The 26,683-nt window shown below is 38.4% G+C and overlaps 1 protein-coding gene across 1 annotated transcript in view; it reads right to left on the minus strand.

Annotated features, from left to right (window-relative positions):
• The window catches only part of ARSB (arylsulfatase B), a 71,070-nt gene that overhangs the window by 38,608 nt on the left and 5,779 nt on the right, over positions 1-26,683 (minus strand). Inside the window, exons 3-4 of the mRNA XM_075740058.1 lie at positions 25,895-26,085; positions 25,129-25,336 (exon numbers count right to left, since the gene is read on the minus strand). Coding sequence (XP_075596173.1) covers positions 25,129-25,336; positions 25,895-26,085 — 399 coding nt within the window. The remainder of the gene's footprint in view (positions 1-25,128; positions 25,337-25,894; positions 26,086-26,683) is intronic.

Consider the following 26,683-nt stretch of genomic DNA (forward strand, 5'->3'; position numbering starts at 1 on the left):
CAGATATCTTTCCCCTAAAGATACAGCTGTGGATGTATACAATTAATGATAAAAGCTTGCATGGGTTCAGAAAGCCACTGGAGAAGCTAAAGATGAAAAAATAATTGATAGTTCCTCTGTCTCAGGAATCTCTTCAGCCACAAATTGCTGAAGATTTGAAAGTTTTCAAAAAATTTTGGTGGAAGGCACAAACAATGAGTCCCAATACTCTTTCCTAGACACATGCTACCAGAATTGCTGTAGCGAGGGGATGCTTGGCTAGGTGGATCCTTTGTGGAAGTACAGCCATTCTCATGTTCCCTCAAAAAAGCTATTCCTTACTGACTCCTCATGCTGTTTTAGCAAAGTATCTCAAATATGGAACAAAGTCCAAAGTCCGTACAGAAACTCCAGGTAGTTTAAAACACACACTTAATATCCACTTAGGTAAGGATCATTGTTGCTTCATGTTCTACACTGGCTTCATATCCAATTCTAAATCCACTTCAAAACAGTATTTTCTGAATGATTTATCATCTGGTTTTGCAACTGTTTCTCTCCATGATTCATCCTAATACCTAATCTCAGCAGACAGTCTCCAGAGCAAAGCTTTCGGAATCAAAGTACCTACAGCTAGAGGCCCTGATTTATAACATTTCTTATTATTAAAGCTTCAGCCTTGCTACTTCAGCTGAAAACACAAGCCTCCTCCAAGCATGATACTTCAATTATCTCTTTCCTGGAGACAAACATCAAATATGATTTTCATTAAAAATAATAGTGAAATAGTCTGGAAAATGCAGTAAGCATATTTTTCCTATCTGTAAGAATCATTTTTGTAATTACATCTATATAATTTAGACTTCAGTAGTACCCACAACATACTATGTGCATTAGAAAAATCATAAAACAAACCAGCTCTTGTCCCTAAAGAAAGGATGAAAGGGAAAGAATAAGGCTATAATTAGAAATTATGGTACTTGGCATAAATGTTACCTAGCTAATTTATTCAGTTTTGTTTGTTTTCTTAAATGGAAGCATGATACATTTTTAAAGAGCTTTGTTGTTTGCTTCGTTTGGCTTGCTTTGATAGGTGTTAATAAAGCTACCTTTATTTTCTCACAGTACTTTTACCACTCCCATAATTCTGTGTTATTTGAAGAAGAGGGGTATTGAGATACTTCCATTCTGATGGAATTTTCTTCTACAAGCTGAAATTTGTAACAATGAAAGAGAACACTGGGGAGAGACATTCTTGCTGATACAAGAATGGGCCAAAACAGAGTTTGTAGCAGGCACTACCACCACCAATGAAAGAATGCACAGCAGACATATGCAGGGTAAATGCCAAAATGACACAATAAAAAAGAGAAACAGAAGCATCCTGGCTACTTTAGAAGGTTGTTTCGATGAAAGTTGTGCACCCTTGAATAAATATCCTTGTGAACTATGGAGAAATCTGTATAATGTAGTAATTGTATCATAAACACCAATGATATGCTGAACTGGGAAGAGGTGTCATTCCTGCTGTGGAAGAGAAAGCAAACATCCCAAAGAGAAAAGGAAGTGCATTGACAATTGTAAGCGTAGAGGAAGGGGGTCTGCAACAGTCAGAGCTGAGGGAAACACATAATCACAGGTAGAACAGTTTCTTAAGAGCAATAAATATTTTTGAGGGTCAGGAACTGGTCAAAAGAGTCCCTAGGTATAAAAGCCAGACTGATCTCTAATATTATCATTCTCTGCCAATTTACATGACTCAGGTAAGTAGGGTAATTATCTTCTAATTTTGTGTTGTCCTTCAGTATCCAGGGAGTAGGAATCTGATAGGATCTGAATGTATCTTCAAAAAAGAAAAAAAATTGCCACACTGAATATTTTCATTGGAACTGACACTAACAAAATTAGTAGGTCTAAATCCCACTCAAAACCAATGCAGTGCTTCCAAACACAAATCACCACCACATTTTATGTTAACTTCTCCATATGAATGTATCTGTGCGACATGCATCCTGATAAAATAGATTGATATAAAGCTCTACAGATGAAATAACTTTTGTCTTCCAAATAGTCATGCACAGTACCCTAACCCCTTGAATACTTTTCAAAGTACTGGCAAAGTTGATCCTCAGTAAATACCATGCATTACTATAGCAAAAATAAAATTTTGAAGTAAGAACTTCTGTTTTGATTAAAATACCTGCAAAAAAAATCAAATCGTTTCCTACTAACTCTAGCAACTACCCAAATATGCCTTCAAGAAAATAATCATTTCTGATAGGACTATTTCTACATTCTTTCACTCTCGTACATCTATTTACATCTAATCACTTTGTCACCCATCTTAAGGCACTTTAACGGAGCAAGTTGAAACAACAAAAATCTGTAATATCTCCCTCCCAAAAGATTTTGGATGACAATAGGACATATTTCCCACACAGAAAATCAGAAAATATAATCTGTTTTCAAAAAACAGAAGGTGACTGTGGGTGACGAGTGGCATTCCTCACAGGGTCGGTATTGGGACCAGTGCTAACATCTTTGTCAGTGATGTGGACAGTGGGATCGAGTGCACCCTCAGCAAGTTTGCCGACAACACCAAGCTGTGTGGTGTGGTCTACACGCTGGAGGGAAGGGATGCCATCCAGAGGGACCTTGACAGGCTGGAGAGGTGGGCCCGTGCAAACCCCATGACGTTCAACAAGGCCAAGTGCAAGGTCCTGCACGTGGGTCGGGGCAATCCCAAGCACAACTACAGGCTGGGCGGAGAATGGATTGAGAGCAGCCCTGAGGAGAAGGACTTGGGGGTGTTGGTGGGCGAGAAGCTCAACATGAGCCATCAGCATTGTGCACTTGCAGCCCAGAAAGCCAACCGTGTCCTGGGCTGCATCAAAAGAAGCGTGATCAGTGATTCTCCCCGTCTACTCCACTCTCATGAGACCCCACTGAGAGCACTGGGGTCCCCAGTACAAGACAGACATGGACCTGTTGGAGCAAGTCCAGGAGAGGACCACAAAGATGATCAGAGGGCTGGAGCACCTCTTCTATGAGGACAGGCTGAGAGAGCTGGTGTTGTTCAGCCTGGAGAAGAGAAGGCTCCCGGGAGACCTTACAGCAGCCTTCCTGTACCTGAAGGGCCCTACAGGAAAGATGGAGAGGGACTGTTTATCAGGGAGTGTAGTGATAGGACAAGGAGTAATGGCCTGAAGCTGAAAGAAGATGGGTTTAGATTAGCTATTAGGAAGAAATTCTTCCCTGTGAGGGTGGTGAGGCACTGGAACAGGTTGCCTAGAGAAGCTGTGGAGGCCCCCTCCCTGGAAGTGTTCAAGGCCAGGTTGGATGGGGCTTTGGGCAACGTGGTCTAGTGGAGGGTGTCCCTGCCCATGGCAGGGGGGTTGGAACTAGATCATCTTTGAAGTTCCTTCCAACCCAAACTGTTCTGTGATTCTATGGTTCTGTCAAAGCTAATGAAGAGGAAAGGTGCTTTTTAGATTTATTTAATTTAATAAAAAGCTTTTAACATAAGCAAAGAAAAGTGAAGTAGAGCTTGTGCATCTTGAATATGCCTTTTAAAATGAAGGGCAATGTTCTCTTCTCACAAACATCTGCTTTTTTTAATTAATATTCATTGTCATATACATGAGAGAGAGTTCAATTTGTTAAATCTGTAATTTGTAAACTGTCAAAGATGTTTTGCAGGAGTTCTTAAAGGAATCAATAAACAAAACTAAACAGTGAGGCCCTTCTGCTTCTCTCAAATGCTTCTCTGAAGACTTGCCAGCTGCCAAACATTTTGGCGAGGGCAGTATATATATTCAGTGATGTGGGATGTACGTAACTAGTAAACAGCTTAATGGCTAAAACCTCTTTGAAGAGCAGTTGGACAACAAAAAACAGCAATGAAACAATTCTGAGGGCAGTAACTAAAGAAGCATGGATTCAAGTCTTCAGATGGACTCACTTTGTTATTGAATTACCCTGGAACTGAAGCTACAGTCTGCTTCATACTATGAAGATAACCCACATTGGCAATAGATACTCACAACTTTGGGGAAAACTTAATTTGGGATTTATATCTCATTAGACAACAGAAAACCACAGAAGCCAAAAGTGTTGACTTAAGTAAGAATGAACCCTGACAAATGTCCTTCTCAGGATCATAAGTGTATCTCGCCTGTGAGCATCCCTTGCTAAGACAAGTCCACAGTGGTTACTGAACTCAGGGACAATATTAATAGCATTAATAGATTTGTTAAATCTTCATGTGTCGGAGCTCACTCCTCTGACAAATTCAGTTTATATTGATCAATGGGCTCAAAAATTATAGTTGGGAGAAGAAATTAAATGGAAACAAGTCCTGTAAAACTGTATATGGCCAGTTTTCTAAGAAACTAAGCTTAATCTCCCCAAGATTTTCCACAAAAATCATTATTGCCTAAGTAGTAGAATGAAAAATTTATTTTAAAAGCTATAAAGAGATTTCTGTGTTTTGGGGGTTTTTTTGGATGGTGGGAACCACACTGTAAGAAGAGTTTCCAAGGAATGCTTAAGTACAGTATGACCAACACGCTAACTTTCTTCACCATGTGGACAAGTGACTTCCTTTCTGTGACTTCTGCTACCTGCACACGCTGTCTTAGCATCTTCTGCTTATGATGTTGCCTCACATTAATGCTCTAGAATAGTAGTACTATTTTCTCTGCAAATAGGCCAGAAACTGGTCTTTACTTTAAAGATTTCCCTCACTGCTTTTTTGCCAGCTCTTACATTGGACTTGAGTGGGTAAATTAAAAAGTGTAAATAATACAGAAAATAATTTTTCTTTTTTTTGTATATTATTCAAAAGCAACAGCGTGCCTTGTTGTACAGCTACTTATTTTCTTCTAACACACTGGGTCTTATTTGAATTATAATATAGCAAAATAACTTTTAATTTTTTTTTTTTTTAACAGAGCATCTTTTTTTCGTCTCTCATGTGATCACTCAGGTTGCTGCATGACCACAATTGTGCTACATCCTGCGGTCCCACTGACGTGCCTGGCAAATTGTTCTAGACAAGCTCCTCTGAGAGGGCTTCCTCGAATTTCTCCACAGATTCATCCAGGACTGTATTTGCTGCTGTTATTAAGCAGTTTTAACTCCAGTATTTCTTTTCAATCTTTGTATTTTCTTAGTCGAAGTAAGGAGATACTCATAAGTTTGACCACATTTAGTGTGCAAATTGTTTTAGACAGTGAGAATACCTCATTAAAATATGCATGGTTTACATAAACTGTAAACGTCTATTTATTCTAAACCTTCCATTCTCTTAAGATGATAAACCTAAAGAGTTTAAATTTGTGATACAACCTTGGTTACAATGGCAGAACTGTAATCCCAGTGTGTCCCAGTAATCTTAATTATCATGGTAAGTTTAACAATTGTGTTTGGCATTTGTAGAACAAAGACTAATCCAAGATTGCAGAAAATATTTACAATAATAACTCTGGAAAATACATTAGTAATTAATTATTTCCTATTAAAAAAAACAGTCTGAAAAGAAAATAAACCCCCTCTCTTTCACCAGAACAATCCAGTAGGATAAGTATTTCCAAACTCTTTTGCATTGTAGTCTCACAGCACAAGAAATTCTGCATAGACAAATTTTAGCAGTAAGTAACAAAAGACCAAAACTGCTTGATATCACAAAAAAAAATCACATGCAAAATATTTTATGATAATGAGGTTAATAAATTTAAGTACATAACTTCTCTTGGATACCCAGGTTCATTTTCAAAAATAGCCATCTAAAGATTAACAGATCTGTATGGATATAATTCATGTATCCACAGAGCAAGAAATAACCAACCAACATTTAAAGGAAGTATTCAATTAGGAACCAGTCAAAACAAAACAAAACAAAACAAAAAAGTGAGAAAAATCAAGTGCTATGTGCCAAGAAAATATTTGACTATGTAACCACTTTTTTTATCCTATTCAGAACACAGCACAAAGAAAGCATTTGAAGTAATAAGCCTGCAAGGGCAAAGTCAGAAGAAAACTTAACTTTAAGCATCAAGGATCATACAAATACAATTAGATATCAGAACTCAATTCACCAATCTTTTATCATGTACTGGTGCTTAATAACTTTAACCAAACATTAAAGTCTCTAAAGATCTAGCCTAACATTTCTGGCTCCTGGCTACAAACACATAGGCCTCCTTTTTTCCTGAAAACGGTTATGAAATATTTGCCAAATACTCTTACTGTGTCTACAGTACTTTTCAAATCCAACATTGGCATGCCTCAGCTTTTTTTTTTTTTTTCTGTTTTCCACCTGTGCTTAAGCTTATACTTTTTTGAATTGATGAATTTGTCTGAAGCTGCAAGAGAAAACTCCCATACCCTGTAATGTCTCCTCATGGGCCCCTGCAGTAAGCTGATCTAGCACACATCTGTCTGATACGTAAACCATGCCAAGCTTTGTTTGAAAGGCTTGTCTAAAGCCCCATGATATTTTTAAAGTGAGTACAGACCAGGAAAAAACCCAACTCTGCTTGATTTTATAATGCAGATTTGGGTATTTCAATACATTATCAAACTAAAACACCTTCAAAATAATAAGAAAAAGAAATTTTTTGATGCTCCTGCTACTCCTGAAACTAAAGTCTGCGGACATACTAAAGCTATCAACTGTATGTAATCTAGCATGAAGCATGTGCATAAAATGTTTGAAAGGGAAATACAGTCAATAATAATTCCTGGTAATTGTTCCAATTTCTAGTTTCTGATTAATAGATTAATTGCTTTGTGAAGACAAGAGTGGAAGTAAGGTGGTTTCTCTTTGCTAAAAGGAACAACGGAGTCCCTTCTATACGCTCCATCTTTCCATGTAAAATAAATAAGTGTTGCAAATGTAACTTGGAAAAATGTTTCATTTCCAAGTGTATCCCCTCCCTCTCCCTACCAAACAGAAGAGATATGTCCATATGGCAGACAGACAGACAATAAAAGGAGGACTGGATAGGACTGACAAATGACCACATGTATGCTGGGAAGCACTGAATTTCAAGCATTAAATTTTCTAAGTGCAGAGACTGTCCAATAGCTGGCAACATCTAGGTGTTTTTATTCAGTAAAAGCACTCGGAAGTTTATTTTGAATACATTTGGGTTTCTTCCTCCGCTTCTGGAAGCAGCGTGACTCTCTTAGAACAAGCCTAGTGCTGTTATCCCAACAACATTATGGATCTAATTAGGAGGCATATTTATAGAAGCTTTTGGAGGAAAAAAAGCAGGAAGTCAGGCCACTGTTACTGTGCTTACAGGCACCCTGTATAAGCAGCCATCAGCCAAAACTAACGCATCCATATTTCCAGATGTATGGAAAATACCTGACCTCAGACATACTGATTTTGTACTTTAGCCTGCAGCTGTAAGGTAAAAAAAAAAGAGGATCCATTTCTAACACATGAGGACAGAAGCCAGCAGAAAACTAGTTTTACATCTATTGCTGATCAGAGTTAAGTACAAGAAAAGATGTCCCTGACTTCAGATGCATCAGAAGCGATAAGGTGTGCATGGCCTGCAGAGAAGCTTGCCAGCCTTAGGGGATAATTTTATCATTTTTCTCCAGTTTTGTCTTTTGAGAGGGAGGGAAGAAATGACTACTTTGACCTAACACCAAAAAAAAAAAAAAAAAAAAAAAAACCAACAAAAAACCCCAACATTTGCAGAGATATCAAGCTGCCAAAACTTAGAACTACTTGTAAACTGCACAGACAAATGAGGTGTTAAAGCCTCAGGGTTGTACCCAGAACCCACATTTTCCTTCCTAATATCCCGTACCTCCTCTTCCTTCGTGTTTACTTGAGGGGGGATTGCTCTGATCGCCTTCTATCACTTCTCTGGCACACATTAAACAGGGCAATCTGGAGCTAATTTAAGTGGTTTAATGCACCAGGGTACAGCTGGGAAAAATTTCAGGAGAAAGGCTGGGGAGGAAGAAGAGGGCTGTGCACAGGATGGTGGTGCAGATGGGCAACTTCCAACAACACCGCCTGCAGCCAGGGAAAACTGCCCCGCGTCGAAACTCTCCAACCAGCCGAGGAACAGCAGAAACCTCAATGCAGGGAATTAAGAAGTCTGCTCCTAACAGCAGGAGTGGCAGGGCCACCAGTCAGTGTCAAGAGGGTTTCGGCTGATCCTTGCTCATCCAGCAGTAGCCCAACTCCTCTTGTGTGTCTACAACTTTCATCTTTCATTCACTCTGAGCCAGATATCTTTATTTTATTATTCTTAATGTTAAGTGTAGGCACATGCATTGGCTTTACGTAGTGCAAACTATGACTTGATTCCAGCAACTGGACAGATTTACATCTGGTTTTCACATCACTTTTGTCTGAGAGGAGTGACTTGAGTTTTTAATCACTTGGGGCCCTAGCTATACCCAGAATATATTGGTTCAATTCACTAGCAGAAAGAAACACATGTTGGCTGGCATAAAGACATAAAAATGAAACAAAACTCTTTAGCTGTCACTTACCACAACAGATATTTAAAAAAAGGGCAGCACTCACCTTAGTAAGAAGTAGCTGTCCCTAAGCTAACTCTCACACCACGCACATAAACCACAAAACCTGAAATTCCATCCGACAAATCTTTAAACCAAATACATCAATAAAAGATTAAAGAAAATAATATTCTTTATAACACTAGTCATAAACTTCTGGGGGTGCGGGGGGAAAGGTTAATTATTTTGTGATCTGTTGCAACTATTCTGTCTCCTGTAGGCTGTTTCATTCTCCTAGGGATGACAATGAAATGAAACACATAAGTTTATTCAGCATGGACAAGGTGGAAAATGCATCAGTCTTGTATAGGTAAATTCAGCAACGTCTAAGGCTCTCCCAAAAGCTACCTCAGCTTTTGCTAAATGCAATCAAGCTTACAGGGGAGGAAAGGGATTATTTGATAAGGTGACATAGAAACACAGTTAATGAAGAGACGGATTTTTACATGAATTTTCCTTTAATGATCTAAGCAACATTTTTAACCAGTTTTCATAAATCTGTTTTTCAGCAATGAATTATGTTTTCACAATGGGGAAATGGCAGAGAATATACTTGCTGAATGAATATTTCAGAGTAATTTTTTACTTGTTATTTACTTCTTTAACATCCTTCCTGGGTGACAGGTAATAATGGTTGAATAACACATTGCTAAATCTAAGAAAAAGGATGTTAAGCTGGCTAAAACTGGACGTATTTTCTCCAAATAAACAGAAAAACCCCTAGTGTTCACAGTGTGCCTAATATTCCTCTCCTCCTCCTTAATTTTGTCACATCAATGCTGCGTTCAAGTGAGTGACAAGAAGGAGCACTTTTAAACTCAAAATTTTAATTTAATAACAATTATTTTATTCCAACTTGGTGATTTTTTTTCCCCAGCTATATGCCAAAACATGCCCTCTTCTAATTGCTCCCATGTTTGAACCTCTGCAATACGCCTGCAAGACACCATGGTAGTTCAGTAAGGTCACCAGCAATTTCCTCTTGGCACAATCCAACCTTTCTCCAATATCATCATCCTTGAACTTTCTGCCACTTTTGATCATATTTCCTGAATCTTGAAGTTGTGAAAGCTCTCCTCTTGGCAACTATCTAGCTTTACAGACTACATTTAGTCCTCAAATATACACATATTACTCTCAAAGGGAAGCTGCTCATACGCACAATGGAAACAACTGTAGAGTTCAAAGGAATAGTCAAATTGCGTATTTTGCTCTTGGTGGGCGTTTTGGTTTTTGATGTTTTTGTGCCTAATGATTATTGCTTCGAAAGTTTATCCTGGAAACTCTATTCTTTACAGGTTAACTAGTTTCCTGTTCCATTCCTGACACTGGGAAAGAAGCAGAAACATCCACAATGCCCTAACAGATTCCTCTGCTCATTATAGTATTTCACTATAAGCAGAGCTTTAGCCCTGGATGGCCAAGTGTTTCCCAGTACACCCATACTGCAGAAATAAGCTAATACATTCATTTTCAGAAGAAGTCTTGTCTTCTTTTCTCTGCAAATTCCTTATCTATTGTAGTGATATTAAAGCGGTAAAACCGTATCCACTTTATGGCTCAACCTGTTCTTGCAAAAGGAGTCTGTCCGCTATTGCTTGACATCCCTGATGCCAGCAACAGTCAGAATTTATCATCTTTTTTTGTATTATTGACCAAGCCACTCACATGAACCTTCCTCAGCCTGCTCAGTCTGAACTTGCTTAGCAAAGATCTACCATTTCAGTCAAATAGGCAGGGTCACTGTAAACAAGGGTGCAACAAGAGGTAATGCTGGCTGTGTGGTGAGCTCCCCCAATCTCCACAATTACAGCTGCAGTTTTATCTTCCTCATAAGGACTTCTGCTCTCCTGAGTAACCACTACCTGACCTGTATATGTGAGTCCAGAAGTCCCATCTGCCCCCTACTCGCTCTTGGGCAAAGGAGTTACTAATTCTTCAAAAATCCAACTTCAAGTCACTCTCAGGATTACAGAATAAGTGACCCATTAAATTAGTCGAGGTCTTCAGGTCCATGTTTTCCCAAAGCCTCCCTCCTCATTTGCCTCAGGCTGCAGCAAGATGTGCTCTTTTGGCTCCGAGTAAACTAATTTAAAGAGTTAAGCTAATTAAAAGCTCTCAGATCGCACAAAAGGTCAACAGTCCCTAAAAAGGCTGGTATAATTGCACATGTACTTACTCTTAACACAGTTCCATCAAAATTATCTGGATTAATAAACCAAAACTACTGTAACTATTAAAAATGTTCATGCTACCCAAGGTCACTTGGAGAGAATCATAGGAAGCCACATGCAGTCCCTGAACGCAGCTGAGAAAACTCAGGTGCAATCGCCCATGAAAGGAGGCACCTGTGGGCACAAAAAGCCCTTAACCTTAGCTCCACTCATCACCATCACTGTCTGCACAGCTATTCTTTTTCCTGAGGCATGCATTTTTCCTTTTAATTTTTTTGCGTCTGCATTCTTTCTTCTACCTTTGACTTTCTAATGAACTGTAGCTGTTGGCCAGCAGTGGTTTATATCTCCTAGTCAATGTGAACCATTAGTAGTCAGTAAAATGTAATTATTAAACTGTTTTAAACAAAGGCTTTGCTTTTTCAATCCATTGAAATCACTGGAATACAGCTTGATGGCAGTGTAATCTGTGATACATTCAAATAGGCAGATATGAATTCACATCATTTGCAGGCACAACTGCAACCATGTACAACTTTCATGAGAAAAGTAATGGAAACCACTTTTTTCTTTCTTTTTTTTTTTTTTTTTTAAACCCCCATGAGAACATGGAAGAATACTATTGAAAAAATTTGGGCTTGACAGTAAAGCATGCAGAAGATATCATTCTTAACACTTGTTACAAATGCCTATTCGATTGCAAAATGTGTCACAATACTGCAGTGCAAACAGAAAGCACACTTAAGAAGATGTAACTATTAAAACTGTCATTAATTTTTTAGTGTCAGGTGCCAACATATTCTAACTATTTCAGTATTAATTTGGTAAAATATCTTCTTGCAAGATACCAGAATCAGTGCAGTGCTCCAATACATATAGTTCTCTGCAGTGATCAGTAATAAACTTCTGCATAGTCTAAACACGTAGATCATACATAATACAAGAAGTTAATAATGAAGAACATACACTACAGTTGCTGCATTATTTGTTTTTAAGTGTAGCTGGTTAAAACCATTTACTCTAAAATAGAACTGAAATTACTGCTGCAGATTTCTGGCTCTTCCCAACCAAGTTCAACCAACTTTGGAATCTTAATACAGAATTCAGGGTCAGCTCACTTCAATGTACACAAAGCTCTGGCTATATTTTAACTTGAGAAAATGCAATTAGAGGTCAAACCTCAGAGCAGGCACAGGCAGCCCTCCACACGGCAGCAATGCTCCAAGTTCAGAAAAGAAATAGGAATGTTTCTTTCTGCTTAAAAAGAAATGTAAAAATAGATGCTGTATAGTAAAAGACTGGTATTCCAGTCATAGCAGGCACATGGAGGTGTCCAGAGGCGCAGAGATTTGCAAAGGACATAAAGACAATTAGTAGGAACATATAGAGAAAGCAGAGGAAAGATTAAGATTGAGCTGTAAGGAACTGTAAATACAAGCAAGGATCCTTAAAAAAGGAGGGGAAATTAGCTTATTAGTTCCAGCATTAGTACAAAGAGCTAAAAAAACACTGCAGTAAGAGCTCTCCAAGCCAGTTTCACATCAGATATTTACATGATCTGGTACACTCACCCATGGCCAAATCTTAGCATCCTCGACTAATGTACGCAGTTACTTTCAAACTCATGCTGCTTAATTTTAGTAGCTCTGAAGATGGACCATCTTCTAGCCTTAGCTATTTTACAGATTTTTTTTCCCCAATATTAAAGCCTTCCATTATAATTCCCAACCCTGTGTCCTGGTTTTGGCTGAGATAGGGTTAATTTTCTTTCTAGTAGTTGGTATAGTGCTGTGGTTTGGATTTACTATGAGAATAATGTTGATAATACAATGATGTTTTTAGTTGTTGCTGGGTAGTTGTAGTGCCTACACTAAGTCAAGGGCTTTTCAGATTCTTATTCCCTGCCAGGTGCACAAGAAGCTGGGAGAGCACAGCCAGGACAGCTGGCCCAGACTGGCCAAAGGGATATTCCCTAACATATAGCATCATGCTCCGGATACAACTGGGGAAGCTAACTGGGAGGCGGAATTGCTGCTTGGAAAGAAACTGAGCATCAGGTTTCCTGCAGGTGGTGAGCAGTTGCATTTGTGATTATGATTATTATTATTATTGTTATTATTCCTTTGTTATCCTATTAAACTGTGTTTATCTCAACTCATGAGGTTTTTTTTCCATTTTCCTCGCCATCCTACAAGGGGCAAGGGACGGGAGAATGAGCGGCTGTCTGGTGCTTAGTTACCGGCTGGGGCTAAATCACAACATCCTGTTTCATCAAATGCTTCCTTCTTTTCTGCATACACAGGAGATGGGCAACACTAGGCCCATCTAAGTTTAAATCCCTTCTAAATCTTTGAGAAACAGATGATCAGGAAAATCTACAGGCAAGAGCAGAAATTATGACACAAAACTTTCCTTCCACTTTTAAAGTCAACCAATTTTTAACTGATGAAATATTTTACTATAAATTAATTGTAATTTGGAATAAATAACATACATTTATGGATTTTAATGTTTCTTTGTGGTTTTTTTTTTTTTTTTAATTCAAAAATCTGTAAAATGAATGGCTTGATTGGCATTCAGCACATCTATATTCTGACAGTGAAATAAAATCTGCTGGTTTTACTCTCCCATGAATTAAGGCAGAGAGGGAAAAATCTAACTCCTTTAACACATGCTAAAGTGAAATCGTCCACAAATATAATTGTGTTATATTTTGTGCATAAGCATAACATGGAATAATGGAAAGTTTGAGAGAGAAAAGAATACAAAGTAGTTCAGAGCTTTTATTTGGAAGACCTCTGTTTCTTCTGTAGAGTTTCACCTTCTCTCATGTTTATTTGGAGATACTTTAATTCTGGAATATTCATAAATATATGAAACAGATGTACTAGCCAAACCATAGTTTATATGAATATATAGGTTTTGAAAGAAATTAAAAAACAGAGAAGGAAAACAGATCCAGAACACCTCAGCAGAGAGTCAAATAATCTTTTTCGGATATGACTTATTTGACTAAGGCTGTCTTGCAACACCTGCAGCTTCTTCTAAATTCTTAACACAGACCAGGCAATATCGCAGGTTTCTTTCCCAAGTCAATCAATGATAGATTTTCCCTGTGTTTCTATATTGCTTCATAGATGCAAAGGCTGTCCATGATTGACAAACTAAGTATCTTGGAGAAGCAACATTTCTAAATAAATATGAGTGCTTTGTGTGACATAGTTCTGCATTCTTCCAAACAACATTAATCAGTTAGAAAGGAAATCTAAAAATTTATGTATATAAAATTTAAAACTTCATTTTGTTTGTTCTATTAAACAATTATTTAAAGAAATACTGAAATGCAAAATTATAAAAAGCTAAGTAGTCCCACCAGAGTGTTTGTATGATCTTCTATAATGCAACGCACTGGTAGAGTTCACAGTCCTGAGGGACATGGGACAGGTGAAGAATAAAGTCAGGACCCTGAATTTTAGGAAAGGAAACTGAAGCTGTTCAAGGAGTTAGTCAATAGGACCCCCAGGGAAACTTTAACAATGCTTTCCACAGAGTGCAAGAGCTCTCAATCCCCAGGTGTAAGAAATCCAGAAAGGAAGGCAAGAGACTGCATGAAAGAGTCAAAACCTGCTGGTCAAACTAATGGGGCAAGAAGGAAATGCACAGGCAGTGGGAGCAGGGACAGGTATCCTGGGAAGAGTATAGAGACACTGCTTGGTTGTGTAGGGATGGGGTCAAGAAGGCCAAGGCACAACTGGAGCTGAACTTGGTGAGGGACGCAAAGAATAATAATAAGGGCTTCTACAGGCATGTCAGCCAGAAAAGGAAGGTCAAAGAAAATGTCCCCCCATGACGAGCAAGACTGGCAAACTAGTAACAACAGACAAGGGGAAGGCTGAGGTACTCAACATCTTTTTTTGCCTCAGTCTTCACTGGCAGCCTCTCTTCCCACACCTCTGGAGCTGACGGACTTCACGGCAGGGGCTGGGGGAGCAAAGTCCCTCCCACTGCAAGAGAAGATCAGTTCTATGACCACCTGAGGAATGTGCATAAGTCTATGGGACCTGATGAGATGCATCCCAGAGTCCCGAGGAAACTGGCTGATGCAGTTGCCAAGCCACTCTCCATGATATTTGAAAAGTCATGGCAGTCAGGTGAAGTCCCTGGTGACTGGTAAAAGGGAAACATTGCACCCATTTTTAAAAGCGGTAGAAAGGACAACCCTGGGAACTACCAACCTGTCAGCCTCACCTCTGTGCCTGGGAAGATCATAGAATAGATTCTCCTGGAAGCTATTTGAGACAGCCAGCGTGTCTTCACCAAGAGCAAATCCTGTCTGACCAACCTAGGGAGACATCAGTGAGCAAGGGAAGAGCTACTGATGTCATCTATCTGGACTTCTGTAAGGCCTTTGACACAGTGCCCCACAACATCCTTCTCCCTAAATTGGAGACATATGAATTTAATGGATGGACTGTTTGGTGGATAAGGGATTGACCAGATGGTCACATGCAGACAGTAGTGGTCAATGGATCAATGTCCAGGATGGAGATCAATGATGAGTGGTGTCCCTCAGGGGTCCATATTGGCACCAGTACTGTTTAATAACTTCATAAATGGCATGGACTGTGAGATTGAGTGCACCTTCAGCAAGTTTGCAGATGAGTGGTGCAGTTGACACACCTGAGGGACATGATGCCATCCAGAGGGACCTGGACAGGCTTGAGAGGTGAGCCCATGCAAACGTCATGACATTCAACAAGGCCAGGTCCAAGGTCCTGCACATGAGTCGGGGCAACCCTGAGTATCAATACAGGCTGGAGGATGAAGGGATTGAGAGCAGCCCTGAGGAGAAGAACTTGGGGGTGTTGGTGGATGAGAAACTGGATATGAGCTGGCAAAGTATGCTTGCAGCCCAGAAAGCCAACTGTATCCTGGGCTGCATCAAAAGAAGCGTGGCCAGCAGGCCAAAGGAGGTGATCCTGCCCCTCTACTCCGCTCTCGTGAGACCCCAACTGGAGTACTGTGTCCAGCGCTGGGGGCCCCAGTAGAAGAAAAACATGGAGCTGTTGGAGCGAGTCCAGAGGAGGGCCACGAAGCTGATGGGAGGGCTGGAGCACCTCTCCAGGTGCTGAAGACAGGCTGAGAGAGTTGGTGTTATTCAGCTTGGAGAAGAGAAGGCGCCAGGGAGACCTTATTGTGGCCTTTCCATACTTAAAGGAGGCTTATAAGAAAGATGCGAACAGACTTTTTATCAGGGCCTGTAGCAATAGGGCAAGGGGTAATGCTTTTAAACTAAAGGACAGTAGATTCAGACTGGAAGGAAGAAATTGTTTTGCAACGAGGGTGGTAAAACACTGGAAGTTGTAGCCCAGAGAGGTGGTAAATGCCCCATCTGTGGAAACATTCAGGGCCAGTTTGGATGGGGCTCTGAGCAACCTGATCTTAGTTGAAGATGTCCCTGCTCATTGCAGGGGGGTTGGACTAGATGATCTTTAAAGGCCTCTTCCAATCCAAACAATTCTCTGATTCTATAAAATCAAGCTATTCTAAGAAAACATAATAATAGATATTTAAAAATATTGGTGCTCTACATGACAGATTTAGTATATACCCACTCTGCTGAGTGATTTCTAGTGATCCTAAAAGCAGTATTCTTCTTTTCCTTGCATATTCAAAGTTCAAGAGTTGGAAGTAATTAGAAGTAATTCAGGTTCTAAAATAATAATGGCAATATACAAAAGAGATGTTGTAGCTATGTGCTATGTTAATGTCGGTTAAGAAACTAGTTGAGCAGTAAATGGCATATATTTGGCTATATCTTAATATTTTGTACCTTTAATAGTATTTGGTAATGTAATAGCACCCAAGATGTATGTAAATTCATGGTGGTAGTCTAAAACAATGTACAGGACAAGGAAGAAATACTAAAAGTCATGCAAGTAAGAATTGTGAGGAAAACCAGAGAAAGCTTATTTACTTACAGTTTTTCTAAGCTTTTTTGAAATTGCTGGTGGTGTTACATTAGCAGATAGTCTCCCACAGAAAGTGGAAGATGTTTCACCATTTGGATACCTTAGATGGACAATCAGGAAAATGGACAGTAACCCATACCCACCAGGTCCCAGTAAAATAATGAAGGAGCAAGTTCCTACCCTCTCCTCAAGTTTCTGATACATTTTCACTGTGCAACACCTGAGCTCAGAATGATGAAAGCTTAAAAAGAAACTCAACCTCACACAGTTTTGGGACTTTTTCCCCTTTTCTTGTTAGAAAATCTCCTAATATAGTAGCACAAGTTGTAGACAGCAAAAACAGAACCACACTTCCAATCCTGATTCTCACGGCATCTAAAGTGATCCTACCACTGTGCCACCGCCAGCCAGGCAGCACAGTTCCCTTAAGAGAGGATGAATTACAGGGATGACGGACTGAGGACAGATTTTCAACCACTTTTGTCTCACTGATCCAAAACAGTATAAACTGCTAAACTGGAGATGCTGCTTCTCTCTCTCCTTTGTGTAATTCTGACTTTGTTTTCCTGTACTTTTTTTTTATTATTTTTCTGTCTGATATTGTAATATTGCATCTTAAAAATCAAATGCAATTCAACTTTGAATACTAGTGACCATATAGTTTCCTTTGACCCACAACAACTAAACAATAATGAGTGTAACAAGTATAGAAAAAGATGGCAGAAATAAGATGGCGTACCCAATTAATCCACAGTTGAATTCTGTAAACATTTGTTAGTTATATATCTAGTGTTTCTTTGAAAGGCTTGGGCTTTATGAGCAATCATGCTCTTATACTTAATCAGAACCATATGGAGGGCAGTGTGAAGGTCCATCCACCTGAAGCAGAACTGGAAAGTATATTAAAAGTTAAATTTGAAATTATTTAATATGCAACTCGCACAGTTTAAGAAGCCAATTTAACAATGTTAGTATCTTGATATTGTTGAAAACAAAGCATGTGAATGAAGTGACTCACACTACCTACAATATTTCTACAAAGCAGATTTCTGAAGTTTGCAAATAAAAATAAATAAAAAGGAATAACATGCAACATGCAAACAACCTCAGACAAAGATAAACAAAAGACAGAAGACGGGACAAACCCCATATCCCTATACATCTCTTGCTGTTGCCTATATCTGATGGGGAGACTACAGAAAAGCCAAACCCCAGCAGTTATGTTTACATGAAGTGCAGACACCTCTACTCCATAATACAAAACTGGGCTTTGTATGATTTGGGGTTAAATACTATCGAAAGTATGGAGGCAGTCTATACTAATAAAATAGTTCATAGTAATAAAAAACAAAGAAGGGGAACTACAAGTAACACTGACACAAGCATTTAAAACCCTGCACAGTTATTTAGCAGACATGGTACCACTATGTACCATTTAATAAGTACTTATTTAAAAATGAAGTGATGGATACAAGCTGGAGAGAAGTCTACATGAATAATTCTCATACACAGAAGTTTAGATGTAATGCTACAATCAGTTGTTGATATCAACAAAATAAACAGGCAGTTAGCTGTTGGTTTTTTTTATTATTTTTAAACCTTTTTTAATTTTCTGGGTGAATTTCGTATATATGAAAGGGAATTAAATAGCACTTACTAGTGCCAGACACAATATGACCAAGCGCTAGACAGCTTCAATGCACAGCTCTGTAAATGCATCTCATTTTTGACCTCCAACATTCTTGCTGAAAGTCTAGGTCACAGAACAGGACTTCAGAGCCCTTCCTTTGTGTGATTTAAGCTCATGGTTGTGACTCACATTTAAACAGAGAGTGCTGTTGATAATAGCAGTAAAGGATCGCATTTGGGGAAAATTTCTCCCCTCTGATCTTCACAGCATGAATAATGCTTATTCTGTATGCGTTCCAAGCGCGGAACTCCCATTGAGGTTTCATTAGGGGAAAAAAAAAAAAAAAGAGTACAGAATACACAGCAGAGATCTACACTGAGGATAAGAGACTCACAGCATGAATTAGAGAAAAACTTTGCCCTTAAATTGAACTCGAGTTCTTCCCTGCTTCCCCATATTGCATCTGAAAGATCCATTTGTTGCTGCATTTTTCAATCATGCTGCAAGTGTGACAGAAATGAAAGCCCACTCACTCCGATGGCTAACACAAAACATATCCTTCCAATGAAACAAGCCAAAATCATTTGGTTCAGATCAGTTTATGAAGACATCTGTTGTGTACTTCAGTCTGATGCTGTATACTCTCAGTGGAAAGAGTAACCTTGATGGCTCAGTGTAAGGTGCAAAAAAGCTGCTGAAAAAAATGTTTTCAGAGTGCTGATGCATTATTATATATTTAGTGCTTAATACAGATTTTTTTCTGTGTGTCATGGAAGAACTACAGAAAGTCTTTCTATTAGAGAGACAATAGAAACAGAAAACTACATCTTCTGCTACAAAATTCTGATAATTTAATTCTTGTTGTGCTTTAAATACACCCATAGGGCTTTTATTTTTCATCAAGGGAACATACCTCTCCTGCATCAGAGCACCATTTGCTGAGCAACTTTTACTCAGCTGTGCTCAGATAAATCAACCCCTATGGTTTTCTGTAACTCACCAGAAATGTCTCTTTATTCTCCTGACTTTCTAAAGTGGGGGGGGAGGGAAAATTGATCTCATAGAAAAAAAAATGCATTTGATGTACACAAGATTTCAATAGTTACAAATTTAGCCCTACAAAAGCTATGTGAACAATATCCTTTTTCATCCTATTGAATTCTCTTCTTTTCTTTTTTCTTTTTTCCTCCCAGCACAGCTTTCATGATAGGAGCAACCATAGTGCAGGCAGTTTCAGGCGAATGCTTTCATTGTAAGCAGTCTCAGTAACTAAACAGGTCTCAGTAGTTAACAGACCCTGCCGTGTCAGATCTACACGAGCATTCACCATCACTAAACACAAGAGAAACACAGAGGGAAGTTTTAACCTAAAAATAAGGGGAATAACCTGACAAACTGTTCATATGTCTGCAGTAAGCAAGTTAAACGAGACATAGTCAAGAAAACTAGACTTATCCCAGTGACAGAGCACAGAACCTGACACCACTGATTTGGGCGTAGAAGGTTCTGACACAGACGATAGTAGCTTCTTAAACACTATTACGGAGAACAAACTTGTATAGTTTAATAGTAATTGTAGTTTGAGAGCTGTGGGAAATTATTTAATGTTGTTAACATGTTAACAAGTAAAATGCGTTGTTTTCAGCATTCACCTCAGTCTAGGAAAAACTTTGCTCGGACATCTATTAGCATGCTAAAGTCCAAGCTTTACACAAAAATGGCCAGCTTGCAACTCTGGGCAAAATTAACTTCTGAGTTTCATTTACAAGTGAACTTTACTTTAAGCACTGGCATTTGCTAAAAACAGGAAGAAAAATTCAAGATTCTGCTTATGTTGGAATTTTTAAACACAAAGCAAAAAATAAGTGAGTGTCTCCGGCACAAGGTCACCCTCTGTTCAGGAACTCAGTTTTGGAGTGTTAGGTTTTACATGGAAAAAGCCGAGTGGACGGGGAGGGGTAATTTGAGAAGGAAGGGAAGATAAACAAACATTTCCTACAAAACATTTTGGGTTTTCACAGGATTTTAAAACAGAGTATTGACTAGCAACACCTTCTCAGTTTTCATTTTGAAATTAATTTCCATCATCAAGACAACAGTTCCACCTTTGATAATACATTTGTACAAATGAGTCTAGATGTCTTATTACTATTACCTGCATCATATGGCAGAGAAGATATTCTTTTATTTCTAAAAAACAAAAATGTATTCTCACCATCCATACTTTAATGTGGTAAAAGCCTAAAAAAAAAGAATTAAAGCCAACGCTGGAGTAAAAAACACCAGCCACACGCACCTTCACTATTAATCATTGACATGCAACTACTCTGACCGATGCAAGTACACCGATCAGCCACAACTTTTGCCTGTATAATAACAAGCTTTAATAATCAAGAAATAAAAAAATAATATTTGGGAATATATGGACTCAAATAACTAGTTTGATTGAAGGTGCTTTCAGCTGAGGCATCTGTGCTTTCCTCTTAGAAAGCAGTAGATGCTCAGGCAGTAGATGCCCAGGCATCTTCCTCACTGGCAATGCACCGAACCTCTCAGAAGCTCCTGACAAGACCAGTCAAAGCAGGTTTTTCAGATCTGTAGTTGAGCAGGTTTACTAAAAAATTCTGACAACACAACCTTCAAAATTAGCACTTCTGACACCACAGCCAGAGAATAACTGCTCTAACCGATCTGTCCTTCAGCTGGCTTGGAGAATCTCCAATTAAAATTCTCTCTGAAGTCCCTTACCAGCAAAAGAGAAGGAGCAGGAGTTCATTCAGGAACAAAGACATCAGGGAGAAGATAAAAAACTGCCCTCAGGGAAACAGTGAAAGTCAAATCCCTGGTTTCAACCAAAGTAGAAGCTGGAAATATGCAAAAAAAATCCTGACATTTTATTAGACAAAAGCCACAATACACTGGCTGGAATGAGGAAGGGGAGGGAAAAAAAAAAAAAAAAAAAAAGAGAGACTGTGAAAAAGTCTTTATTAGGATAATATGAAATTTTTAAGGAAAAAAAAATCCAAGAGTGTGAGAAAGACTGTATGAACATCAGTATGTCCAAAACAATCTGTGCTCTTATTAATCACAATTCTAAAATGATAAAAAGACCCTATTTTGGAGTGAAAACAGTCATCAGTGTCACATGTTCCATTATGGAAAGGATTTATGTGGTTTCCTCTTAGCAATGTAAACCAGGGCTTGAAAAGTTCCACGTGTTTTACTGTTCAAAGCCCTCTTATGGCAACTACCAGACACTACAGTGCTAATCCACATTTAAGAATTAACAGACATACTGGAAGAAGGAGTGGTAAGGAGTTTTGCTCCAGAATTATTCAGCATATTAAAAAGCTGAAAGTTAAATAAAGCAAAAGATAGTAGCTTTAATACAGAACTGAAATTAAAGGTCATATTCCTTTGCTCTAATGTTGGCAAGTTTCCACCAAAATTACTTGTAATATGTTGCAGAAACTATAAACACATGGTATTTGCAGCAAATCCCCACTTCTTACCTCAAATCATAGGTCTATATCTGAAGCAAAATTTGGACTCTAAGACAGTGTTAATAGTGCTGAGGTAGACTTGTACCACTTGAATGTTTTTATGATCGTTATTTATTTTAAATCAAGGAAAGTTGGTTGCTATAGTCTCTTAAGTTTCCTAGAAAGAAAAATAAGTCTACATCTCATTCTTTTTGATTTCAAGTGGATAAAAGGCCACGGATACTCAAGACAGTGCTGCATCCATTTTTATCTGTTTTGCTTGAACAGGCAATGACTTCATTTTCACCACTGATCTCAGTAGCATAGACTTACTTGTACCTGTGGTACAAAAAGTGCTGCATAAAAGCAAATTCTATTTCATATCACACCAGTCAAGACTTTTCAAGTTACTACTTGATGCATAGATATAACACCACATACCATTGAACTAGCTCATCTTTTTCTTTTTTTTAATTTACCTGTAGAAATAGCTCATGAATGTGTTCAAAAAGACACCAGAGATGTTGCTTTACACAATATACTGATGGAGTCAGACTTTGCTAATGACCAGATTACTTCATTTTTGGCCCAGTGTCTCCATCAGGCCACTTTAAAGAGGAACTGGAGTTCTTCTATACATTTTACAAGGCCCTTTTAAAATGTGCAGTATTTCCATTTGCCAACTGGCATGTTTTCAAGGCAATCCTGGTTGAGCCATAACATATACAAATAGGAAAAAACACGAAAGAGTTTAATAAAAAGAAATCTACCATGAGAGCAAAGATTATATCATGTTCTAGAGTACTTCAATGAGCACCCAATAAAAAGAGATCTCTAATTTTGGGGTCAACACTTCACAGTAAAGGAATCAACCAGAACACTGTATGTTACAATGCTATAGCACACAATAGCAAATGATCACTTGTAAATTAACTGGGGGGGGAGAGGATTTTGAAACAGTGAGAGATTCAAACATCTAAGTGTGAACTTTGGCCACAACTAAACAGGGAATAGTAATGAATCTAGTAAAATCTCCCATAAAAGTAGGGTCTTCACTTCTTTTTCCTCTACAAGTTTCCAACACTACAGTTATCAAACTATAAAACAGAGAGTGCTTTTACGATCATATGTCTTTAACTACTATGGTGATACTACAGTAGACACTACATAGATATTGCTCATTAAAATTATGGATACACTTTATCCTTCCCTAGATTCTCCCTTGCAGTCTTCATTCAAATCCTTAAATTGATTCTTAACCCCACAACATGGGAAGAACTTTCTTGGAGAGAATTCCTGATCGTAGAGGAAAATGTGTCTGTCTTGCTGTACTGAGCAAGAGTAGGGTCTCCCAGTCCCAGAAGAGCACTTGGGGCAGGGAGAGGGGACACAGCTTTCTCGAGCAGGCATGCCCTCAAGAACTGAAGGTAGTATCATATTATAAGTATATACCCATATTATAGCTACCACTGCACACCAGGACTCCCAATTACAAAGGACTTGAAAGTTGTGCAGAGAGATCTCACATAGCACAGTTCTCTGCACAAGATGCTCAACTGCAGACCCTCTTGTGTTTCTTTTCAACCACTTGCCAATGCCCATTTTAAAACACACCATCTGCAAAAGCGATAAATGTAATATAGAAAAGCTGAATAGATTCCACGCTTCCTTTTTTGCTTTTTTTTAAAATGCTTAATGGTTTCAACATTTGTTTTTTGGAAACTGGGTCTTTAATTCATGCAATGCTTTATGCCTGTAAAGAACAGTTGTTTGAAGTGAAGAGAGAACACTGAAAAAACCCGAATCACTGCCCCATGGCCTGCTTGATCTAAGTCCAATTTCCCTGCATCTCAATCATACTAAACTCCACTTCTGGCAGTTTAAAATGTCAGTTAATTCAAGAAAAGTCCCATTAGATAGGGCAGACACTGGATTCTTCTGACTGTTTGATTCTTGTGGAAATGTACTTGTGATTGATTGCAAGATAACTACTGTTAAAAGCAGGGTATGCTGTCATTGTTTGGAAAAAAATGTTTGATAAACAAAAAAAATATATTTGTCTTTTTAATTCAGTCTTACCCTGTAATTCCAACTCAGACATCTTTAGTTTTATTCCACAACACACTGAACAAACATTACTCAAATAACTCTACCAGGACCCCATCAGCAAAGACTGGATTTTTTCCATATGGAATAAATATTGGTATCATTTTCCATATGGCTTTGCTTACTTTCAGTTCTAAATATGAAAACATCGCAAACAGAAACAGGCATAAAAGAGTTATCGAATCCTTTTAGAGCCAAAACCTGGACACAACTGTAACACCATAAGGCAAACAGGTTTGGACTCAAAATTAAATTCCAAGATCCAAGTGCTACAGGAAGCAGCTGCTAAACTCAAAACATCACTGCATTTTCACCTAAACTTGGGGTTTGGGTGTTTGTTGTTGTTGTTGTTGGTTTTTTAAGTGTTCACAGAAAATTAATTTGCCATTTTGACCGCCCTAATATGTAAAGCCTGGGTGAAAGACTAACAGTAAGCATTGAAGGGCTACTTCCCACTCCCAACCAAACAAGAACAACTATGTTCCTGAAACCCAGCCAAGCAGCTGTATTTCAAAAAGGTTCTGTTTCATTCCTAATTTGGAAACAAGGGAGATTGCTTTGTAATGTATTATTTGCATTATCCTAGTAATCTAGAAACCAGATCGTGTGCTACTACACACAAAAACTTAGCCTGTAATTTGGCAGCCTAGACTGTATCATCACATATTAAGGTTTTTTTGTTAACAGACCTTTGCTTCACGGGAGTAAGGTTCCAGTAAAATATTTCAAGCAAGATAAAAATTACATGTTATATGAAAGTAAGGGAAAGAAAGAGTTTTGGCTTCAAACTGTTTGCTGTCTGACTGTTCATGCTTCATGCAACATGTCACAATTTATAGACTGATCAGATGGCTACCTATAGCTCAGGACAAATGAATTTTGCAGATCATTCTCAGTAGGGATTCAATTCTGACAGATACTCAGTAACAGCAGTGGCAAGATGCCTCCAACTTCACCATACTCCTCAGTTTTCACAATGCTGTTTTTACTGCAATAGGAGTATCCCCCATTTGCACAGACACATCTTTGGAACTGTTTTCATCGTGCCTGAGAAAGCCATAAGAGGGGGGAGAGAAACTGCTCGTTCTGGTACAAAGTCTTGTTTCACTTTCATCACTCTTCTGTAGTTAGAAAATATATGGAGGAAGGACAGAGGTGCCAGATGTCTCAGCAGTCAGCTTGTTAGACACTCTACCAAATTTATTACCGAAAGAACATTTAAATTAACTTACCAGTAGAGAAAACAAGAACTGTGTTGTCCCAAAGACCGTATCTTTTCAGAGCATCAGTAAGATTTCCTACAGCTTCATCCATAAGAGTCACCATCCCTGCGTAATGGCGCCTCTTTACATCTTTAATGGAAGCATATGGTTTCATGTATTCTTCAGGGACCTCAAGAGGTTCATGGACAGACTGAAAAGCGAGGTAGAGAAAGAGGGGCTGGGGTAGAAGGGATAGAATGGAAATTAGTTTAACATAAAGTACTAAACACAAAAGTTACTGCAGCAAAAGCAGCCCTGATTCATCAACAGCTGCAGGCAACATGTTTTGATTTCTCCTACATATCTCTCTTTTAATCCCTAAACATAAACTAATAAAACTTTGACAAAGGACTTTTGCAAAGCTGTGGAAAAACATCAGGTATATATTTTCTTCATAACACAGTTGTTAACAGTTTCTTTCTATGAAACTTCTACCGTTAAACTTTCCGTTCTCTTTTTTCAGAAGAGCAAACTATATGTTAAATCATTTCTATAAATTCATTATTTGTATTACTAAAAAAGAAATGGAGAAGGGTAGCAGGCCAGGGCTGTGCACGCAAAGCTGATTCTGACACCAGACAAGGCAAGTTTTACCAGTGCTACTTCTCACATTTAGCTCTGCACACCCTGCTGAAAAGCCCCGAATTACAGCTCAAGTGCAGGTTTCTCCATTAATATTTTTTTTTAAAGCATTCTGTAGGGCTAAAGTTATCAAAGTAACAGCTACTGACTGTACCTTCTCAGGTTTATGATTGGCTATAAGATCTATAGCTCTTTCTGTGAATAAATTAGTAGAGTACATGTTTTTAAACCCAGTTGCAACTTCTTCTCCATCTCGAAAGTCCAGAGCACAGCGTGTTATGTTTTTTGCCTTGATGAGGACGCAACGGTTGTGAGAATAATAATCCTCACTCCCCAGAAGATAGCCTAGAACAAGAAAAGATGTCAAATAAGTGGGTCAACATAATGTCACATAAAGAGATACATCGGGGGGAAAAAAAGTCAAAAATAAATGTCAAAATTTTAGTGGTTTTGAGCTGAAACACTCATCCAGTATTTTACTATCTGTACTGACATCCCCTGACAGGTCTAATAGTTCAACAGTTAATAATTCATAGACTTATTATTGCTTGTGCAAGTAGTAATTTCAAAACATGAAACATTTTGAAAGCAGTTCAATGACTTTATATTCATAACTTGATATCAAATACATTAGCATTAAACTAATGTACTGATAGCAACAGCAGTGGCCTACCATGTACTACTCCAATTTTGAGCTGGTATCATATTGTATATTTGTATTTTCACATAAGACTTCTCCATTAGAAAGTTCTTTTTTTTTTTTTTTTTATTAAGAAACATCCAAGTATGAAGCATTTTTTTGTCAGCTGTAAAGCGACTTCTGATTCACTGCTGACACCAACTGGTGAAAAAAAGACATTATTATTTAAAGATACCCAAAAGAAACTATGCAAAAATTCTAGAGGTATAGATTTGCTCCTACCAAGGGCTATTCTGTTAAGCA

This window comes from Balearica regulorum, chromosome Z (genome assembly GCF_011004875.1).
Source record: "Balearica regulorum gibbericeps isolate bBalReg1 chromosome Z, bBalReg1.pri, whole genome shotgun sequence".
NCBI classification, from domain to species: domain Eukaryota; kingdom Metazoa; phylum Chordata; class Aves; order Gruiformes; family Gruidae; genus Balearica; species Balearica regulorum.